This window comes from Echinops telfairi, unplaced genomic scaffold, assembly GCF_000313985.2.
Source record: "Echinops telfairi isolate 266 unplaced genomic scaffold, ASM31398v2 ScPeMD7_7423;HRSCAF=8461, whole genome shotgun sequence".
In the NCBI taxonomy this organism is placed as follows: Eukaryota; Metazoa; Chordata; class Mammalia; order Afrosoricida; family Tenrecidae; genus Echinops; species Echinops telfairi.
The window spans coordinates 3,190,598-3,209,933 of record NW_022111323.1 but is presented as its reverse complement, the minus strand read 5'-3'; the positions used below and the strand labels follow the sequence as shown (position 1 = coordinate 3,209,933).

Here is a 19,336-nt window from a genome sequence, read left to right as displayed (position 1 = left end):
GGGTGCAATTCCCACACTGTGTCTCTGGTGTTGTCCCCCGCAGGGCCATGGGTCCGTGAGGGGCATCATGTCTCATAGTGGGGCTGGCCATGTTTCAGCACATTTAAAATGCAGTTTTTGTGGTAAAATTAGGTGCCTCAGCTGATATTTGTGTTGGCTTATACTCGAGTATATATGGTATATATAATCTTTGGCTCACAGATGTTTATGTTTTTCCATGTGGGCTTACTTGATATCTCACTTTGAAAACAAGCTTTTAAGACCCCAAACGCTATTCTAATAACCAGGCATCATCTAATTTCTTCACCACACTTGGTTGTAGAACCTATATGTTCCCTGTTTCCTTCATGATAGTGATATGAAGCAAGACTGTCATAAGAACTAATTTTTCTTAGATTGGAGTTAGGATTAAGGGTGAGCCTAAAATCCATTCCTAAATCTATGTTTTCTATCTACCTCTGGTTCACCTTTGGGACATCTTTGTCATTTTATGATAGAGAATCTTATTGATCATCTCCCTGGAGCATAATGCCCTTGTTTTTATAGTGTCATTGATTTAGCCCATGATACTGCAGTTAAAGCACAATTGAGAAAGGGAGATAAACAAGTGTAGGCTAAGATTCAGCCCTTACATGACTGGGAGTTATTTACACACACACACAATCGGAGATAATTGTTAGGCAAAACTTACAATAATATTCACTGTAAATGCCAGACCCAGATCTGCCAGAATACTAGATATCTTAAAGTAATTAGGGCATTAGTCTACCAACTGAGAGTTCAAAACTCTTGATATAGCTGTTTTTTGATTCTTCACACACCATGTAGTTTTGGCCTTAACTCCTTGGGTTACAAGTGTGTTTGAGGTAGAGTCCAGTTCACCCAGAGGGTTTTCCACATCACATCCTTCTGGTATGACCTTTGGATAAGGTGACCAGATTTAAAGCGGGACACCATTGACCAGGGGTAGGGGTTCTTGATTAAAAATTTGGTCTATATGGACCAAATAGACTGTTCCCTAGCTTTTCGTGCATTCTTTCCAAAATTTGGGACTGTCCCGCCAAAAGCGGGACGTCTGGTCACCGTACCTTTGGCGTATGTTGTATACCTCAAAGATTCAGGATTCAATGTTCCTGTATTCTCAGGTCAGCTGGAGACCTGGAAGGAACTGTATGCTGGGATGAAACGTGGTTACATGGGTTGTCTGAGCCCAGAGTGTATGACTCACACATCAGCTTTGGGAATGAGGAGGCTGCCCCAGCTATCTAGGGACCAGGGTGTTTGAAGTTCACATTAACTTAGAAGCTAGGAGTCTACAGAAGCCTGCTGTGAGTTCAATGCATTAGGCAGGCGGGTAGAAAGGCTAGGTGTCTGGTGGATGTCTAAGTGTCTCTGGATGGTGGGGTTGGGGGTAGGGGTGTGGGGCTTGGATTATTTATCTTTTGGTTATTCTCCAAGATTACTCATACCCTACTTTTTCTTTATGTTTTCCTCCTGATGCAGGATTCACTCCCCAGGTGAACAGTTGGCCATCTTGAAATGGAACTGCCTAAGTTCTACCTTTTTTGGATTCTCTCACCTTCTTAAATAGTTATTTTCTCCTCTTTCACTCTGCTAGAGAAGTTTTAGTCTAAGGTTTCTTATATTATCTCTCTAGATTTAAAAAATTTTATTTTAGTGACTTCCCTTTCTGGGATTCCATAGAGGCGTGTTATTCCTCCCATTAGTGCTTCCCATAATGTGTAGGCTTTCTTCAGACTTCTTTGCTTGTCCTTCTCAAAGATTGGACCCTAGAGGTTTCTCTTCAAGCTCACTAATTTGGCTTTCCATTTCTTTAATTTTAGTGCTCTGCTTTTTTGTGTTGTGTAATTTTGTTATCCTATTATTTATCTTCTGTATTTCTATTTCTATTTGATGTTAGGTTTCTATTTTTCTGTTGTTCTCTTGAATTCTTGTTTTATCTCTTGAAAATCTACTGAATTCTTTTCCTGATAGCTCCTGGACCTTTTCTTTATAAAAATTCCTTTGGAGATGTATGTTGTTCATTTTTTGTGTGCCTGTTTTTCTTATTTTGTTTTTTTATTGTGAAGAAAGTTTGACTGCTGTCACTGCAGCATTTGAAAACTGCTGGGTCATGTGGGGATACATGACTCTGTTAAAAGGTTCTAGAAAGAAATAATGCATACCATCAAATAGGAGGAGAAGGAAGAATGAAGATGGAGGAGAAGGGGAAAGGAGAGAAGAAAAAGAAAGAAATGTTTTCAATAAGTGAAAAAATGGCAGTTTGAGAAAGGGGAAAAAAAGCTTGATGTTTAAGAAAAAAGAGGGAGTAAAAGGGCTCTGTTTTGGTCAATTTTTCACTTAGCCCTGGAGTGCAGGGTCACCTGAGATCCTCCACAGTGTGGAAATACTGGAGTTTGCTTCGGTGGAATTGCCCAGGGATTCCCTTGCTCGGTCACGAGGTTGCTCAGTACCTCACTGCAACAAGGAGTGACCCAGCAGACCCAGGCCAGCTGGGTCTGAAGATGGGAAGTCAGCAATGGGAAGAGATGGGTTCCTCAATTTTGGGCGTGTTCCTTCATCCACTTTCTTCATTCCTGCAATCTCTGGGATATGGAAGTTCTCCTTACTTAACACCCTGATCTTTTTTCAATCTGAATTTTTTCATGGTTTTTTAAAATCATTTTATTAGGGGCTCATGCAACTCTTATCACAATCCATACACACATCAATTGTGTAAAGCGCATTTGTACATTCATTGCCCTCATCATTCTCAAAACATTTTCTCTCCACTTAAACCCCCGGCATTAGGTCCTCATCCCCCCCCCCCCTCCCCGCTCCCCCCTCCCTCATGAGCCCTTGATAGTTTATAAATTGTTATTTTGTCATATCTTGCCCTGTCCGAAATCTCCCTTCACCCACTTTTCTGTTGTCCATCCCCCAGGGAGGAAGTCACATATAGTTCTTTGTAATCGGTTCCCTCTTTCCTACCCATTCTCCCTCTACCCTCCCTGTTTCACCACTCACACCACTGGTCCTGTAGGGCTCATCCGCCCTGGATTCCCTGTATTTTCTGTTCCTCTCTGTACCATTGTACATCCTCTGGTCTAGCCAGACTTTCAAGATAGAATTCGAGTCATGGTAGTGGGAATGGGGAGGAAACATTTAGGAACTAGAGGAAAGTTGTATTTTTCATTATTGTTACATCATCGCACCCTGACTGGCTCATCTCCTCCCAGAGACCCCTCTGCAAGGGGATCTCCAGTGGCCTACTAATGGGCTTTGGGTCTCCACTCCGCACTCCCCCCATCATTCACTATGGTAAGATTTTTTGTTCTGATGATACCTTATACCTGATCCCTTCGACACCTCATGATTGCATAGGCTGGTGTGCTTCTTCCATGTGGCCTTTGTTGCTTCTGAGCTTGATGGCCGCTTGTTTACCTTCAAGCCTTTAAGACCCCAGACGCTATATTTTTTGCTAGCCGGGCACCATCAATATACTAGTTGTTATATACTAGAGTTCTTTTGTAAAAATTCAAAGCCAACCTGACAATAGGCATGTAACAAACTTACAAATTTCTATATCCAGTTTCATCCTTTCTCTCATTTTATAACAACCAAAATCGTCCTTTAGGACAGACTGCTCCCTTGTTTTTTCTTTAACAAAAGCATACCGCTTGGCTACTGGTTTGTCTTTTTCTCCTAGATAATGATTAGGCAGAAGCACTATCTCACGGTTGTAGCACGGAAACTACAAGCTAGCTCTGGGTCTACAGTTCATCACATGATGCTAAGAACACTTTAAAAAAATTGCCCATACTGTTTCTAGTTGCTGGTGTTGGACAACTTCCGAGTGTGCCTCAAACCTAAGCCCAAATTGACACCCCAAAATACAGAAACTTCTGAACCGAGAAGCAAAAAGTTAAACACTCAGTTTTAAAGAAGCAAAAATTATGGAAAAGTACAAAGACTACAAAAGTATATTGTTGGTTACTTGTAAAACATGCAACAGAACAGTTAAAAGTCAAGGTAGAAGTAGAAGCTCTATCTCCTCATTTAAGAGCAATCTTGGGACCCCTACGGCTAATCTGCTCTGGAGACACCAGAGAGGAAGGCTCTGAGTTCTGCAATTCGCAGTCATGATATATCCGGTTCCCAAGGCAAGAGGCCAGCCTTGAGTTAACACCCACTATCTCTTCCTCAAATAATATGAGCAAAGCAAAGAAATACTTTGCTTAACTAAAAATGTTGCTTGGTCAACAATAATCCCAAAAGACTTGGAAGATGGACTTCAGAACTTTTTTTGTCTTTTCTGTAAAGGGTAGATTTTGAAAATAAAGAAATATCCAATGTAATTTCTGACACTAAAGCTAATTAAAAAACCAATACTTTTAGCCTTTTTAAAAGAAGTACATTAATATTAAATCCAAGAGCAAACTTTTCTTGGCATTATTCAGTGTTTATGGAGAAAATATCTTATTGAAATAATTAAATGAATCCTGCCTATATCTAAAGGTGATTGTCCATCTTTGGAAGTAGTAAAGTGATATATGAATTTAGAGTAGTATTTTAATATTTGTCTCTCTTAACCAAGCATTTTTATTATTTATTCTGATTTATTCCTAAGGAAATCGAGACCAATTTAAGAGATTGTGAAACTAACTTCATTGACAATTCAGAAAAAAGATTAGCCAGGGTTGTAGTCAAAGCATTTTTAAATAAATTTTTTAGATACTTTGAACTATGTAAAAAAGCATATCCCTTGAAGTAATGCTTTCTAAGTGACAAAATGTACACTTATTTATAGATCTATGTGTTTTCCCACTATATAAAAATAGGAAGCAAAATTATATAAACTTAGTCTAATTAATTAAAATTATATTCAAGTTGGCACAATTACTTTTGAAATAATTTGTCAGAATAATGATTCAGTTTGGTTAAACACAAATGAAAAATCATTATCATAAATGTTTAATACAAGATATGTTAGTTTATTAAATCAGTAAATGTGTATAAACTTAAAAAAAACAGTCAAGTAGAATAAAAATCTGATATCTTTTATACCTAGCAATAATAATTCATTACTATTTTTGATAAATAAAAATTATAAAACTAGTCTTATTAACCAAAGATTTACCTAAATGATCTAAACTTGAACATTTAAAGCAACTGACTTGGTTTCTGTAAGAATACCTTTATTTTAGCAAGTAGGCTATCTTGAAAGTTCTGTTAATTTAGTAATTTTGGAAACATTGAATTTACAAGTAATTATTTACTCTTTAAGCCAATGGTAATACAGCTCTTCAAATATAATCATTTTATAATCCAATTTGATAATAGCATCTGAAAATAGCAAATTATTACATGCACATAATGAGATGTCAAGGCATTTGTGTATTACATATAAACTAAAGAAAATAGAAGGATTGATGTATTTGAACTATGGTGTTAGGAAAGAATATTGACTTCCAGAAGAATGAAAAAAATCTGTTTTTGATGAAGTACAGCCAGAAAGTTCCTTGGAAGGGAGGATGGTGAGATATTGTCTCACACTTTGGATATGTTATAAGGAGGGACCTTTCCTTGAAGAAGGACATCATGCTTGGTAAAATTGAAGGTCATCAAAAAAGAAAAAGACTCTCAAGGAGATGAGATGACAAAGTAGCTGCAACAATAAATTCTGCAGGGATGATTTTGTTCAGACTATTGCAGTATGGAGAATGGTCGTTCATGTGGAATATCTCAAAGAAAAGAAAGAATACTTGGGGTTTTATAGAAGTAAGTAAGCAAGGGAGTCACTCCAAGATGAAAGATGGAGGTTTGCCTTATATAGATCATTAGTCTTCTACTAGAGGGAGGGATGATTTCTTAATACGCACCCCACCCCATCTACTTTCAGGATGAAAGAAAAGTTTAACATTATCACTGTGGTTGAGCAAATGCCTTTGCTTTTTTTTTTTTTTTAAACATTTTATTAGGGGCTCATACAACTGTTATCACAATCCATATACACATCAATTGTGTAAAGTGCATTTGTACATCATTCTCTAAACATTTTCTCTCCACTTAAATCCCCGACATTAGGTCCTCATTTGTCCCCTCCCTCCCCACTCCCCCCTCCCTCATGAGCCCTTGATAGTTTATAAATTGGTATTTTATCATATCTTGCCCTGTCCGCCTTCTCCCTTCACCCACTTTTCGGTTGTCTGTCCCCCAGGGAGGAGGTCACTTATAGTTCCTTGTAATCGGTTCCCTCTTTACTACCCATTCTCCCTTTACCCTCCCTGTTTTGCCACTCACACCACTGGTCCTGTAGAGCTCATCCGCCCTGGATTCCCTGTATTTTCAGTTCCTATCTGTACCAGTGTACATCCTCTGTTCTAGCCAGACTTGCAAGGTCGAATTCGAGTCATGGTAGTGGGAGCAGGGAGGAAATATTTAGGAACTAGAGGAAAGTTGTATTTTTCATTGTTGTTACATCGCACCCTGACTGGCTCATCTCCTCCCCGAGACCCCTCTGCAAGGGGATCTCCAGCGGCCTACTAATGGGCTTTGGATCTCCACTCTGCACTCCCCCCATCATTCACTATGGTAAGATTTTTTGTTCTGATGATGCCTTATACCTGATCCCTTTGACACCTCATGATCGCATAGGCTGGTGTGCTTCTTCCATGTGGGCTTTGTTGCTTCTGAGCTTGATGGCCACTTGATTACCTTCAAGCCTTTAAGACCCCAGATGCTATATTTAGATTTTAAAATACTAGGCTTTATTCTGAACAGAAAATGATTTATTGTTGTTAATTTTCCTATTAAAATGTTTCACAGTGGAAAAAAACCTGCCTTAGCTTACATCATTATATTTCATTTTCAATAATGCTACAATTTATTTTTTCCAACCAAATACCTTTTAAATACAAAGAATTAATGCAGGTTGTTGACTTTATATTTAGGAAATTGTTACATATGAAACCAGTTATCTAAACAGTTTTAATTGAGGGTAGGCTTTGGATAGTTTATCTTTGCAGTCAGATTATGTGCCAGAAATAGGGTATGATTCCAGAGACAATTAGCATATTTTCTTTTTTTATTTGTAAATACTCTTCAGGATCCCAGAATCTTCATCGAGAGCTCCATTTTCTCTTAAAGTGAAAGAGGTGGTTTTTCAGATTGAATCCAAGATAAAGGACTACAAAGATGATTTGTTCCAGAGGGATTGATAAAGTGTTAAGATGCCACAGATGATGTTCATCTACCAAGTTATAAAAACCAAGTAATTTAAATTTCACATTAGAAAAACATCCTTGCAGGAGAATACTTACCAAGATCTAATTCTCATCTTGTTATATATGTATATGTGTATATATAATTTATTTTGACTATGTATACTTTAGTGCATGTGTTTGATTATAGATTTTCATAAAAAGAAAATGAAACATAGCTACATTTCAAGGGTTGATTATAACCCAACCTAGCAAAAGCTATACGTATATATTATGTATCAAATATTCTCACTACTGTTACAAATAATTCCTAGTTACTTTTGTCAACATCAAGAAGCCGTGGTGAAGTAGTGGTAAGAATCCACTAATCACTCTGAAGGCGAAAGATTTATCAATCTGCTTTCATAAAGGTCACAATCTTGGAGTCCTTAAAGACAATATTAGGATTTCATCTCATATATTTCGAACATGTTGTCAAGAGAGACCAGTCTCTGGAAAAGGATATCGTGCTTGGTAGAGGGGCAGTGGAAAAGAGGAAGGCTTTTGACAGTATGGATTGACACAGTGACTGCAACAGTGGACTCAAACATAAGAACAATTGTGTGGATGGCACAGGACTGGACCATGTTTCATTTTGTTGTTCATATGAATTAGAACTAATTAGATTGCACCCAACAACAACAACAACCTTGGAGCCATTCGGCTCTATCCAAAGAGTTGATGTGATTCTGCATCAACTAATTGTCAGTGGGTTTTTTGTTTGTTTTGTTTTTCTGCTTGGTCAACATCTCAGAAATCCAATCAAACAATGGCAGAACATAGGGAAATCCACACAATAACTTCTTTGACAAGTTCTATTGAGATTGGCTGCCAGATCTAAATTATTCACATATTTATAAACATGCTCCAGTTTTATATTCTTTTCCTCAATCAAGCATAGAATGTATGTTTTTCTTCAAACTTTTATTGCATAAACTTCCACAAAAATGATACGATTTTCCAATGAAATCACCGTACCCTTTCCAATTTATAGATATCTGGGAAAAATCTTGTCTCTATCCCATTGTAATGTAAAACTTTTAAAAGTTTTTTAAAATTATGAATTAGTTGGGGGTTTATATTTCAGATAATACATTTTTATTCAATAATTTAGACTACTTATCAAGCTCCCAATAGCTTACCCCCCCCCACACACACACATGTTTTGATTTATCTTCTCCTTCTTGTGGCTTACCATCTTCACCTTTACCCAAGTTAACCCTCTAGCCTACTGCTTCATCTTCTCTCCCTTACCCTTAGCCCCTTAGTAACCTCCAAAGTCTATTCCCTTTGGTATGAAAGTATCTTCTTGTTGTTGTTTTCTTTATAACAGTGGACTCATACAATGTTTATCCTTTTGTGATTGACTAATTTCACTCATCATAATCTTCTCCCAGTCAATCCATGCCATGAGGTACTACTTGTTTTTTATCATTTTTCAGCAAAGCATTCATTGTGTGTATGTACCAACGTTTCTTTATCCTTTCTTCTACAAGTGGGTATTTAGTTGTTTCAATCTTCCTATTGTAAACAGTGCTGTGGTGAACATACATCTATTTTTTAATGATGCTTACTTGTCTAGAGTATATACCCCTCAGAGGAGTTTCTGAGTTGTGTGCCATTTCTATTCCCAGTTGTTTTAAGTAATGCCATCTCATTTACCGGTGACATAGCTTCTGAAAGAAGCTTCTGAAGGTACTGAAGGAAGAAATTCAAGCGGCACTAAGAGCATTAGCCAAAAACAAAGCTCCAGGAAATTATGGAATATCAACTGAAATGTTTCAACAAGTTGATGAAGCACTGAAAGCATTTACTCCTCTATGCTGAAAAATTTGAAATATAGCTACTTGGACAACTGACTGGAAGAGATCGATATTTATGGCCATTCCAAAGAAAGGTGACCTAACAGAATGCACAAATTATGGAACAATCTCATTGATATCATATTCAAGCAAAATTTTGCTGAAGATAATTCTACAACGGTTATAGCACTACATTGACAGGGAACTGCCACAGGGTAAGCCAGAGTCAGAAGAATATATAGATCAAAGGATATCGTGGCTGATGTCAAACAGATCGTGGCTGAAAGCAGAGAATACCAAAAGGATGTTTACTTGTGCTATATTGACTATACCAAGGCATTCAACTGTGTGGATCATACCAAACTACAGATAATCTTGAGAAGAATGGAAATTCCAGAACACTTCATTGTGCACACATGAAATTTGTATATGGATTAAGAGGCAGATGTGCAAACAGAACAAAAAAATACTGCATGTTTTGAAATCAGGAAAAGTGTGTGATAGGGTTGTATCCTTTCACCATATTTACTCAAACGGTATGCCGAGCAAATAAGAAGAGAAGCTGGATTATTTGAGGAGGAATGCAGCATCAGGATTGGAGGAAACCTTATTAACAACCTGCGGTATGCTGATGATACAATCTTGCTTGCTTGAAAGTGAGGAGGACTTGAAGCAATTGCTGATGAAGATCAAGGATTGCAGCCTTCAGAATGGATTACAACTCAATGTAAAGAAGAACAAAACACTCAGAGTTGGACCAATAGGTAACATCATGATAAATCTTGCTTGGAGCAGTTGAAAGATCAATGCATTTCATTGGGTAAATCTATTGCATGAGACCTCTTTATAGTGCTGAAAAGCAAGGAGGTTACTAAGAAGACTAAGGTGCATCTGACTTTAAATAAAGAAAACCTAAGAAGACTCTGTTCCTTTGAATTATGGTGCTGATGAAAAATATTGAAAGCATCATTGATTGCCAAAAGGACAAACCAACTTGTCTTGGAAGATGTATGAGTACATCCAGAATGCTCCTTAGAGGCAAGGATAGTGAAACTTTACCTCACATATTTTGGTCATGTTTTCAAAGAGACTGGTCACTGGAGAAGGGCATCATGCTTGGTAAAGTAGAAAACCAAAACTCCAAACTCCCTGCCATCGAGTCAGTGCTGACTCATAGTGACCCCCTGTGGGTTTCCCAGATGGTAACTGTTTATGGGAGTAGAAAGCCCAGCCTTTCTCCTGCAGAACTGCTGATGGTTTGGAACTGCTGACTATGTGTATCACAGTCCAGAGCTTAACCACTATGCCACCAGTGCTCCATTGGTAAAATAGAAGGTTAGTGAAAAAGAGAATAGCCCTAAATGATATGATTATGTGATTTTTTTCATTTTAAAAAAGTTTATTATTAATTGGGAATTCAATCTCATCCAGTGGAATTGTACATTTGCTACCACAATCAGTTTCCAAACATTCTTTTTCTACATGGACTCTTTGACATTGACTCTCCTTCATCCTGCCACCACCATTGTATCCCCCTCCCCCCTAAACTCTTAACTACTTTCTATCTCTATAGGATTATCAATCCTGTGTTTCATATACTGAAAAACAAACAAAAAAACCCATATAACACAGCTTCAATGACTTAACATCACTGAGATACGCCATAATATGTACAAACAAACAAAACAATACAAGCCAAAAATGCAGAAAATTTTAGAAACCAGATATGGTCTAGCATGCATCATAGGGGGATCCGCTGACAAAAGTTTTAACTGTTAAAGTCAAATGTATGCCTTTGAGCTTCTCTAGTCAACTTCCTAATGCACTCTGTTTAGTAACCACTCTCCTCCTATCCCGCAATTGTGAATAGAGGGAGTTTCCGGACCTGTTCTGCAAATGGATCTTGGGCTCCTACTGTCATCCATAGCCTTCTGCAAACCATATTGTCACACCATAGGCTCTGATACTAAGCCATCCTTCGACTTCAGATTATATGATTTATAATACTTTGGTGACTGATGATAGTGTGCTTTTTTCATGTGGACTTAGTTGACATCTCACTTAGATGGCTGCTAGTTTGGTGACTAATCTTTAAGTCTCCAGATGCTATTTTATCTGATAACTGAGCACCATCTAATTTCTTCACCACAGTTTGCTATAGCACCTGTATCCTCTGCGTTCTATTCCTGAGGGTGAGTATTGAGCAGGGCCATGCTGTAAGAACTAATTGTTCTTAATTTGGAGCTTGGATTTAGTGTAAATCTAATCCCCATTCCTGGATCTATGGTGTGTTTTTGTTGTTCTTCTTCTTTAAATTTATTATTACATGGGCATTAACTCAAATGGCATGTCATTGCATCATTCATTCATGTCAAGTAGAATTGCACCATCACTTCTATAATCAGTTTCCAAACACACTATTTCTTCCTGGGTTCCTTGACATTGTCTCCCTTTTACCTGACCCCTTCCCTTCATGGCCCATCCCCACCTCAAAATCCTTGTTCTACTTGCTATCCCTAATGGTTCATCAATCTTTTGTTTATGTGGTGGATTCATACATCATCTCTTTAATGTTGAACGATTCCTTTGTACCTGTTATGAATCTCACTTGACCATAGTGTATTTGTGTGTGTGTGTGTATTATTGGATTCTATTGGTCATGATTTTGTTGACAATTTTTCATCTCTATTCATAAGAGATGTTGAGCTGTAGTTTTCTATCTTTGTAGATTCCTTGCCTGGTTGTTGCTTCAGGGTTATGTTCCCTTCATACAATGAATTTTGGAGTTTGTTCTCTTGTTCTATATCCTGTAATAGTTTGTATGTAATTGGTGTCAACTCTTCTATGAATACTTGGTAGAATCCCCAGTGAAGCCATCTGGCCCTGGATATTTTTTGTTGGAACTTTAAAATGAAATGATATACTTCTACTTTTGTTAGAGTTTTCTCCCTCAGCCTGTGTTAATTTGAGTAGATAGTGTGTTTCCAGAAAAAATTTCCATCTCATGTAGCTTTATGAATTTGTTGGAGTATAATATTTTTTATTATTGTGTTTTAATCTTTTTAATTTATGTTGGTTCTGTTGTGAACCAATTTCTTTCTTATTCTTTTCTTATCCCCAACTGTTTTATTGGCACATAATTTACATACCATATAATTGAATTGCTCAATCATTCAATCATATCAAGGTAGAATTATACAATCACCCTGGCGTCTACCTTCCAGCATTCCTTCCTGCCGTGGTTGAACCACCTTTAAAATGAGTTGTGTAACCATGATCAATTCTAGTGTTCCCTCTCCCTTTCCATCTTCCTTATTTATTTCCGAAATCCTCTTTCCCTCCCTATCACCCATCCCTCACCCCTACATTCCCTATAACATTTTGTATCAGTTATTGTTATACATCCACTCCCCCCGTGCTTCACATCTGGGAAACCCCATAGAAAACAATGAAAAATGAATCACAATAAGTTTGTATAGTTAAGAACTGGGAATATAATTCTTTTTGTTTTGTTTTATTGCTTAAAGTATTCAAATTATTTAATATACTCCTCATCACCTCTTTAAATATCTATGATAGATTTTTTACTTTATAGTGTTTTTGCTATCATTTTAGGGAGGGGGCTTGGTTTTCTTTTTAACAACTCATTGACATATAGTTCACATATCATTCGATTCAATAGTATAAACATATTAAAAAGCATTTTCAATTGCCACCACAATCAATTTTAGAACATTTTCTTCTTTCTTGTACTCATTATTAGCTCTAGCAGGATGGTTTTGGTTTTTTCCCCCTATTTTTTTCTTTTCTCAAGAGATACAGCAATACCTCCATTTTTTATTTCAATTCATTCGGATTCATGTCTGAACACTGAAAAGTTTGAGAACTGAACATATGTTTCCCAGATAATTGAAAACCAAATAATTGTTTCTGAGGCCCAAAAATTATAGTTATAAATTCATTTTTCCATGTCTTTTTCCAAAGTTAGCATCTCTAGGTTTTGGAAAGACCCTCTAAATCATCTAAACTCAATAAATACAATGCATTCAATATCAAATCACAATACAGCAAATAAAATTAATAAATTTTCTTATGTTTTATAATTAAAAAATCTATCAGTTTTTGATATAATACAGTAACATCAGCTTCACTTTAAAATCCCCACTAAGATTCCCACACAACAGAATGAGCCTATCTTTCATTTGCTTGTGGCCTTGTAATGTCTTTTACTTTTTTGTAATGAAGGTGTAATTGAGCATTTTTTTACCCCAAAAATGTCCTGTTTTACTAAAGTTAAACACTTGCTGGGAAACATCAACCTACACATATTCAGCGAATTCAGCCACAAATTTATCGATTTCATCTTTATTTGCACTTGCCCCTTCCCATGCTTCATTACAGTGTGTCTGCCTGGTCTCTTTTTAATTTTTTAAACTAGCTATGGCTGGCTTTGAACAGTTTAGGTTGCTCAGCATTCGCTCCCACAACATTTTTTATTAAATCACTATGGAGGCTTTTAGTCTTCTCACATATCATTGTACTGGATATGCTATCACCTTTGAGTTGCTTCTTTTTTGTTTGTTTGTTTAGTAGCAATAGTTTCTTTTTTTATTTTAATATACTTTAGGAAACAATATACAAAGCCGAGCTTTCCCACCATTTCCAGCTAACAGCAGGAAGCTCCAGTTTCACAAATTCAGCGTTTTGTGATGCCTAAGAACAGAAGTCAGCACCAGATTCAAACAGTTAGCTACAACACAAACATCCTTCCAAATGAAATGTCATGATAGTAAAACAGGTAAACCAGGGTTCAACAAATGACAACCACTTGGGAAGTGACTCAATCATTATTGTTGAATTTTGTATTTCATTAAATATACACAATTTTCTGTTAAAATGCCTTAAACAAAACTTCCCTTAAATAATTATTTGAATCAAGTATAAATAGTCAACAAGAATAGTTCTGATAAAGAATCCCCAGGTAGTTCAAATTCTAATATGCATTGACTGAAGGAAATGAAAATTAACAAATTTTGTTTGTTTTAACATGTTTATTACAACAGATACAATTCACATCTGACTAGCTTTGTTTCCTTTGTCCCCTCCCACAACCATGTTCACTGGGCTATTTCCTTTGTATTTGAGAAATCAGTGTACTTTCAGCCCACAGGCCCAGCAGTACTTTTTAAGTCCATTCTTACAGGGTGCAAATGGATTTCAATAATTTATACAAACAAGTGGGTTATGCTCAATCACTGCAATTTTAAGCTACTGTACACAGGAATGAAAAGGTTATAGAAAAGTGCCATAGCAACAGTGCCTTCAGAAAGGAGAAGAAGAGGAGCCTTTAAAAAAATGGATAAAATCAGATCGAGGGTTTCAGAGGGAACTGGAACACACAGGAAATGAAAAATATTTCTCTGCAAAACAAATGGAGAAGCACTGCTCTTGATCAGGGTTAAGTGTGGAAACAGTTTTTTCATGATATTTTGTACACTGCCCATATGGTTCAAAATCACCTCCTTAGACACAGATTGCCTGGTGCTTGCGCTGAATTTCTGAAAACGCAAGATTGCTGAATGATAAATTAATCCCCCGATTTACATTCTTTTTTTCAAAAAAGCTAATTTTGCAGACAGGTTGACATGTAAAAGGCTAGGTATTTAGCCACCTCAGCATTGATTAGTTGTGGATGTCTAAGCTCTGTTACACATGGCTTCCCATGGCTTCACTCTATAAAACATATTTACAAGGTGAAGAATACATCTACAAGAAATCTACAGTTCAAGGGTTTTACAAATCCATCTTGTATCTTTCCCCTGAATGACTCTCACAGACCCATCCCCTTGTCATTACTTTTGCCCAGCTTAACGGTCCAAAGTCCACTTTAAATGTTGCTCCCACATGTTAAGATGGGACAACAGATAGACAGTTCCTGTACTCAAACTATGTGCAGTTATTCACATCTTCACACTATGAAGCTTTTCGAGTTCCTTAATTTGTTGTTTCAAAAATAGTGTCCTTTGCCCTCGCAAAGTTGCTTGAATTTCACATACTCGAGCTAAAGATCTTATGTTTTTAAATTCAGTACATATTTCTGACATGTGGACACTACCCATGTTATGGGCTTCTTAGCGCAACCTTGATGCCTGCTTCTCTGCATGATCTGCAGGCCATCCTTGAACATGCTTTATGCAATTTTCATTGAAGTGTGCTGCTAGCGTGGGTGTTAATGAACACATCGGCCGGGCACATGAATTCGAAGGTACAACTGTTGCGTTTGATGCATTACTACTAGATGTATGATTTGGGCCAGGCGACGGACTTCTCTGGCTACTTGAGCACTGAAGATTTCGAGGAGAAACAGGCTCATGACCTTCCTGTTTCTCAATAGGTACAGGCTGCTGAGTGGCTGATTGTGAAACTGGTTGTGTTAGACAGGGTTCTCTAGAGAGATAAAACCAAATTGCTGATAATATATTTATTTATAAAGCTAATTAGATATATAACAAGAAATGAACTGTATATGCAGCCAATCACAAGGCAGGTCACCAACTGCCAGCCAGGTCACCAACCGCCAGTCTCCAGCTCCATAGATGTCTTAAAGGGACCTCAATTTATAGCGACAGAGTCCACAGGCTAGGTGTCCCACAGGTAGTGGAACCTTTAAATTGAGGCACAGAACAAGCAAGGCAGCCACACACTGGTCCGATGATCAAAGAGCGAGAGACAAGAAAGACGAGGCTCACAAAGCCATTTATCTCTCTGCCCTTCAGTTAATCCCACTTGTGTTTATCGGCCAGGCTGGCACAATAAATATCTCACTGGTCCTTGTTTAACTACTGTAGTACTAACCTTTGGCTGTGATGAAACAGGAGGAGTACTAACCAAAGGTTTGACAGGAACTGTGTTAGTCTGAGGTGTTCTTATTCTTGGAGACATGTAAGATCTTGGGGATGATGCATTGGATGTTAAAGACATTAGAGACTGATTAGATGGCTGGGCTTGTGTAGAGAGTTGAGCAGCTTGAGAGATCAGAGAAGTGATGTTGAAAGCAGATGGTCCAGCAGTAAGAAACTTATGAATTATACACTGTAGTGAGGCTTGTGTCACAGCTGTTGTAAGACCTTCATTAATTTTGGATGTATCCACATTAGAATTGTTAAGTTGCAGTGTAGCTTGCAAAGCAGGAAGTAACTGTCTAAGAAGATTTGGGTCCTGCAGTAACGGAGGTATTGATGACTGTGGAACAGGTGAGATGGGGACTGCCTAAGCAATTGTTGGAGGTGCAGATGTGGCATTCAGTCCAGAGGCAGAAGACATAGAAGGTGTTGTGCTTGAATGGGATACAGATTTGTCTCCTGACGTAGACTCTTTTCTTTTTGTTTTCTGTGCAGGGACAGAAGATGTGGATGTAGGCAGTTTTGATAAAGTAGATGCTCCATTAGCATCAAATGATTTCTTTGGCTGGTGATCAGACTGTAGTGTAAATGGTCTAGAGGGGACAGTGCTTGGGGTAGCAGTTGGATGAACCATTGGTTTGATGGGGTGCTGTACTAGTGTAGAACTACTGTGAGTCTCTGCTCTTGGCAGTCTGTAGTCTCTGTCATTGTGTCTGCTTGTTTGAGACAAAATATTCTGTGGGAGCAAACTACTGGCATCACTGGAATTCTTGTCTTCCATTCCATTGGCAAACCCATTGGTTACTGTTGCTTGTCTCACCTCTCTTCTGTAATCCCTATCTTTTGGGAAGCTATTGACTGCCATCTTGTTTGCTTCTTTTTGTCTCTGTTCTCTTTCAAGCCACTTTTTTGGTTTTTCCCACTGTGAAACTTCTGTTTGACAATTGTAGTAGTATTTTTTCCCAGAAGAGCTAAGGTATTCAGACCAGTCACCTGCAGAATCATAAGGTGCATCTGAAGTTTTGCTTGGGTTATTGCTTGAATTTGAACTATGAAGAGCACTTTGGTTGTGTGAATTTTCTTGTGTAGAATAACTGGTCCCACCATCCCTCTCTCTAGCTCTGTGAGCATGCACATTTTTGGCCTTACTGTGACCTGTGCTGTCACTATATTTGTTTTCAGGACTATCAGATCTTCTCAACATTTTATTTGGTGGTGAAGGATCTGCGGCGTCTCACATCTTTTCATGTCTGTGATCACCACTACTGGGGTGACTCTTCGATGAATATTTAAGTGCCTGGTAAGGCTATGAGTCTCCCCTGTGGTCTCAACAGCCATCACGGAGTCTCTGCTGTTTCCTCACATATATTACCATCAATGCCCTGCCTGTGTGCGTGTGTCTGACCAGGGAGGGGGGTGTTGGGGGGGGGGAGCGGCCAAGAGAGGTGGGCGGAGGCAGCGACACCAGGGCCCCTCACGCCCTAGGCAAGTCTCAGCGCTTTCCTGTTACTGGCGCGGTTGCTCCTGGGCCATTATCCCCTCCGCCCACTGGGGCAAATGGGCAAACTACATGGTGGCATGGCGAACAGGGGTGGTGGTGGTGGTGGTGGGGGCGGCCAGAAGACCGGCTAGCCCCGCGGAGAGCTTACGCCTGCTCCTCTGTCTTGTCCTCCCACTCAGCCGCCTCCTTCCCTCCTCCCCTCGCCGCCACCGCTGCTTGGTCCTTCTTCTCTTCCTCCTCCTGCTGCCTCCACCACCGCTGATGCTGCCCAAGTTCCTTCTGATTTATCCAAATTAACTAACTTTTCAACCTCTTCGATTGTCAGGTTTTTTTGTTTTTCTTGGTTAATGATTTCATACCTTTAGTTACATTAGCCTCAAACACCCCCCCCCCCAAAACTGTTGATAACGTCTACTTATACATGTTATATTCGGCTACTAAATCAGTCAAGTGGCGACTTGATCCCAATTTCTCAGTGATTTCTTTAACTCTACTGTGGTTCCTATCGTTTTCCTCTTAGCTTTGCTACTGGTATCACTAACTTTCTTTGGAGCCATGCTTATGATATTTTATGCAACTAAAGTACAAAAAAAGGGATGAATTTTTTAACACACTAACGTAAACACTGAAAATTGAGCAAGAGCGAAGTTTGGCTGAAAGAGCATCCCTTTGTACCTTGAGCGAGACATGACAAGTGATTCACTCTTAGCCCATACAGGTTTTTTCAAGTCAGATTTTCAGTTGACTATCCAGCAAAATTACAGACACCGAGCAGATTTTTTTTTTTACTAACTTTTCTGTTTGAGAAGTGGAAAATTTGAGCTCAGAGGCATCACAGTATTTAATACAACGTTTTTGAATATTTGATCTTGTTAAGCATTATTTTTATATCTATTATATTGTGATTAGAGAATGTGATATCTTGACTTAATGATAGTTTCTTTGAGATTAGTTTTATATGTGATCAGTTTAGTGAATGTTCAATGTGAACTAGAAAAAAGTTTAGTATCTGTTATCAAGGTATAAAATTACACACAGATCTATAAAATCAATTTTATGGATTGTATTGTTTAAAACTTCTATATCTTTACTTATTTTTGTCCACTTAAATATGTTTTGTAATGAAAGCTGTATGTTACATCCTCCAGTTATTAGTGTTGGCACCAACTTTCTCATTATCTTCTATAGTTGGTTACTGTGTTATGGATGCACAGGTATTCATGACTATTATACCTTAATTTTTAGCATTATTTTATCACTAAAAGTATTCTTTGTTTCATTTAATGCTTTTTAGCATTAATTCTGTTTTGTCTGATATTTATTCTGTTTGTCTAATAAATGTTTACCCAGCCCTGAGTTTTCTTTTTTAGTTTTACTCCTTTAAAAACATAATTTTATTGAGGGCTTATACAACTCTTACCACAATACATACACGCATCAATTGTATAAAGCACATTTGTACATTCGTTGCCTTCATCATTCTCAAAACATTTGCTCTCCACTTAAGCCCCTGGCATCAGCTCCTCATTTTTCCTCCTCCCTCCCTGCTCCCCCTCCCTCATGAACCCTTGATAATTTATAAATTATTATTTTGTCATATCTTACCCTGGAATGACTAAATTTTCTTTATTTTTTTTCATGATAATATTGCATTTATTTTATTTATTTATTGTAATGTTTTTATTGTTTTATTAGGGGCTCATACAACTCTTATTACAATCCATACGTACATCAATTGTGTAAAGCACATTTGTACATTCATTGCCCTCATCATTCTCAAAACACTTGTTCTCCACCTAAGCCCCTGGCATCAGCTCCTCATTTTCCCCCTCCCTCCCCACTCCCCCCTCCCTCATGAATCCTTGATAA

At 37.9% G+C, this 19,336-nt stretch overlaps 2 protein-coding genes across 2 annotated transcripts in view; one reads left to right on the top strand and one right to left on the bottom strand.

Moving 5' to 3' along the window:
• The window catches only part of OPHN1 (oligophrenin 1), a 435,527-nt gene that overhangs the window by 226,949 nt on the left and 189,242 nt on the right, over positions 1 to 19,336 (top strand). The window lies entirely within an intron of this gene.
• On the bottom strand, positions 15,025 to 17,341 carry LOC105979760 (WW domain-containing adapter protein with coiled-coil-like). The gene is given in 2 exon segments (XM_045297825.1): positions 15,025 to 15,493; positions 15,894 to 17,341. Coding segments are annotated over 2 exon segments (1,917 nt in total).